At 34.6% G+C, this 4,106-nt stretch overlaps 1 protein-coding gene across 7 annotated transcripts in view; it reads right to left on the reverse strand.

Moving 5' to 3' along the window:
• Positions 1 to 4,080, reverse strand: part of p120ctn (adherens junction protein p120) — a 56,334-nt gene extending 52,254 nt beyond the window's left edge. For 5 of the 7 annotated variants that reach the window (XM_022067282.2, XM_022067281.2, XM_022067278.2 and 2 more), the window contains exons 1-3: positions 3,874 to 4,080; positions 3,492 to 3,706; positions 1,303 to 1,432 (exon numbers count right to left, since the gene is read on the reverse strand). In XM_022067282.2, the coding sequence (XP_021922974.1) occupies positions 1,303 to 1,398 (96 nt within the window). In that variant the 5' untranslated portion in view covers positions 1,399 to 1,432; positions 3,492 to 3,706; positions 3,874 to 4,080. Of the gene's footprint in view, positions 1 to 1,302; positions 1,433 to 2,908; positions 3,107 to 3,491; positions 3,707 to 3,873 lie in introns of those variants that run through there. The other 2 variants (XM_022067279.2, XM_022067280.2) reach the window with 2 other exon arrangements.
• Between the last annotated feature and the right edge of the window lie 26 nt (positions 4,081 to 4,106).

Raw genomic sequence — 4,106 nt, forward strand, 5'->3', positions numbered from 1 at the left:
CGCAAAAGTAAATCAATCATCACTATACAGCTGGATGTATCCTAGAACACTCTGAACACCAAATAACAGAATATGTACATACAAAATGGACTCTTACCCAAGATTTAGAACCACTTCCAAGGCAAGATAATTTCTAGGCAACATATTTTTTGAGTGATCTGACTCACCAGACTTCACACTTGACAGCTTCCAGTTACAAAGCTATTAACCTTTAATATATGGCATTTAAGTATTTCATATGGAAAAAGTGTATCCCAGATGGCAATTAAAGGTTATAGCCTATCTCATACAAAACAGTACCAACACGAATAAAGCCATATTCATATGTAGCAAACACTTTAGCTGCAATGCAAAAAATTTAAGAGTTGTGGCAGTGCTGATAATAATCAATAATACATACAACATATTCTAAAAACAGTTGTTAACATTCCAAACAAATAAAACTGGTTCATAGTTGAATGCATACAGATATAGTAGATCTGTTGAAAAAATGCACATAAGTTGGAAATCCTAAGCACAAATGAAAGTACATCTACATATTATGATTTTCAGCGCAGATGGTCTCTTGTACCACAGCCTACTTAAAACATGTCCTCATTTTATGATTTACTTACTGACTGATCAAGTGACAGACAAATTCACACTATTTCATGATGCTGTATCAACAGTGGTTACATATCAACCAACATAATGAAAAAGTGGACAGAGGCTATAAGCAGGTAAGGTCTGCATGGAAAAGAACATAACTTATTTGAACATAAGATATCCCAACATTTACCCAAAGGATTCAAATACAGTACCTTCTGAATACAAGTATAGAGCATTATCGCTACAGCAACCACCTAAGTTCTGTATGTATTTAGCAAACACACCCTCTTATTGTTACATTTAAGATCCGACTTTCATCTGTAAATGTTATCCCCACCAACAGGATTAGTGAAAGACTTTCTTCATTATTAGACTAACCTTCTACAACAATTTAATTTTCTTTTCCAAAACAAGTAAACAATAAAACACATGTGCATGAAACTTTCACCCTATTATACAGTGCACCCTTCAGGATCTTCCTATTTCAATTTTGTTGTAATTTCCTTTATTAGAAAACTATAATGAACTACAGAAATTTGCTAAATAAAAACAAACATTCATCTTGATAAAGGCAATCTTTAAATTTCAGCAATTCTGAAAATCTATTTGGAGGCCTACCTGTCATCCTTCCCTTGACAGCAATTTTAATAAGCAATTCAATCATAAAGTACTAGATAGAAATCAAACGTAGACTATTATAAACTGTATAATTACCTTATGTTTCCCTGGTTTGAGAAGATTATTAGCATTAGAATCATCAATGGATGATGAGATCACAAAAGGTGCATGATTATCCCAATTACTCGGCATGGTGTGATAGAATATGCCTCATCACCTGTGGCCCCTGTAATTAATATTCAAAGAGTTAATGGGGTGGAAAGAGAAAACATTTAAGCCAGTATGAGAGAATTTCTTTTGGATGTTCTATAGTACTGCCCGCATCTTGGGCATACATACTACCAACTAAGCTATGATGGTAAACTAAAGAAATATTTTTTTTACTGGACTTACAAAGTAACTATGAGGAAAGTATAAAATAAAATTGTGTATAACTCTATGTCTAATATTTTGGCCAAGAAGTCAGAGGTTCAACTACCGGACAGTAACACTGGAGCCAAACTGGAGGGTAACAATTGACCAAGTCCCCTTGTTAGTAATTATATAGGAATATAAATGTTATCAACTGGACAATAAATATTACACGATATTCCTTTCTCAAAAACAACTCTGTAAGTAGAAAAATTACTGATTATAAGTGTAAATTTTGATCAACTACTGATTTGATATACACTTCAAGAAAGCCTATAAAATCAGCTACAAGAGAAGTAACATACAAAATTCTCATTAAATTCAGTATCATGTTTTTATAAATCTATAATAAATATATATGTGGTTTAAGAGTCCATCAACATTTCTGAAAGTTAAAAAAGGGTTGTGAATTAATTTAAAATTCTGCATCAGCAAGAATAGTTAGTTACCTGAAATATCTTCCAAACAAAACCATATTATTTTGTTAGTGTTACAATGGGGTTAAACTCTGTCTCTGAGGTGCTGTGTCCACTAACAGCCTACAGTCTATCCACCAAATGATACATGAGTAAATACAGAAAAATGGTGAAATGTTTTGTGGAGAAAAAGTGAAGGACTCAGAGAAAAACCTGTCCCAGTGACACCTTGTCCACCACACATTCCACATAAACTGCTATGGGAGTGACCCCAGACCTCTGTGGTGAAAATCTGGTAAGTACCGACCTGTGTTGAAGCATAGCCTAACCCACAGTGAAGTCTGTGTAGTCAACATTTGTCTGATGCATTTCCTATTCTGAACATCCTGAACCAAGGATAACATAAAAACTATTGTTTTTCAACTATGCTTTAGAATATGTCATTAAGAAGGTGCAAAGAAAACCAGAAGAGATGTGAATTGAATGGGACACATCAGTTTCTGGTCTACTACTATCACAAACCTAATATTGTATGTAGTTCACACAACATCATACACCGGAAAGTCTGAAAACTCAAAATTTGGTAATAAAAGGTTGTATCTAAATACTCTAATATCTACACAAAATTAATTGCAACACATTTAACATATGTTAACAAACCTGAAATGCAATACATGCCTGTAAAGTAAACTGTTTAAATCTGCACACAATATGAAACCAATTGTATAAAATACACTTTTCTACTTTTCATATTACTACTTCAATATAAAAAATACAAGGATGAGGCTGAGAAACAGGAAAGGAAACAATGGCAACCTCTATACTATTACTGAAAGTTCATATTTATAAACATGCATACATTTTCTGAGTCTTACCATATACACTGTCAGTCATTACCGGCACTACCAGTGCTGTGAATCTGCACGTATTCATGAACAAATGTGAAACACACAACCAAAGCATTGTTGAAATCTGTGATATGCACAAACATGCAGGGGTGGGGGAAAATGTCATATTATGTAACCATTTTCATCCTTAATAAATCAAACTACACTTTCAAGCTAAATAATGCCTTTTCAAACACTTGATGTAAAAAAAAAAGTTAACTTCTAAGCAAGAGCTTTGTACATCTCATTCCAAGAATTAGAAATGTAGTAATTGGAGATGTAATATTTCTACAGTTCCTACATATACACATACGCCAAACACGTAACATTCATCTTTCGACGCTGCGGCACTGACAGCGTCTCTCACTAAACCATACACAAACACTTCATGATATGAACCCGTACATCCCCACCCACAAAAGATGTAATGATCTAGAGGGCCTAGGCATGAAACACGGTACTTGTTATTAATAATATAAATCATTATCTCACCAAAGTCCTGTTCAGGAACCTACCCTTAATTTAAATTTGTGGCGAATTCAAAGTATCTGAACAATCACATACACCTTACCTAAAGCCATGTCCAATGAAGCAGTGATAAATTCAGGTTAAAACTCTTGGGAGATTTCTTTTCTTCCTCTCATATAAGTAATCCGGATAAGTGGAGCACAAATCTAGGCTTTTTAACTCTAGGAATAATTCAGATGCACCAAATGATTTGCAAACATAGGCCCGAGTTCATTGATAGGCCTGGTTTCTAGGCTGGGCCCGACACTCATGAAAGAACTGTAATCCAACCAGAAAGACGTACGATATACTAATTTAACTCACACAACACTTAAAACAAACACAGTAGTGCCCAAGCTTAAATTTTCTTAAATAGTACTGCAAACAACACAAGCACAACAAAATTAAGTCCTCTTCCACCGTTTAACGTCAGCAACCAGTTTTACCTTCCGTTTATGCAGTTTCTATGGGTTTCCTTCAATAGTTCGTGTAACCAATTACTAGAATTATATCAACTCTTCGATATAATAGGCACATAAGAGACCATTTTTCTGTAAATTACCAGCAAGAACAACGCAAGTAACCACTATTTTACCCACTCCCATTTCACAAGGACATTCTTCTACTTCCACGCCCAGTGCACGCTGGGTAGAATATCACCGAAATCGTTTCAGCCACA

This window comes from Zootermopsis nevadensis, unplaced genomic scaffold (assembly GCF_977971745.1).
Source record: "Zootermopsis nevadensis isolate Lab colony 2312 unplaced genomic scaffold, Znev_1.0 Znev_ptg000025l, whole genome shotgun sequence".
Taxonomy (NCBI): domain Eukaryota; kingdom Metazoa; phylum Arthropoda; class Insecta; order Blattodea; family Termopsidae; genus Zootermopsis; species Zootermopsis nevadensis.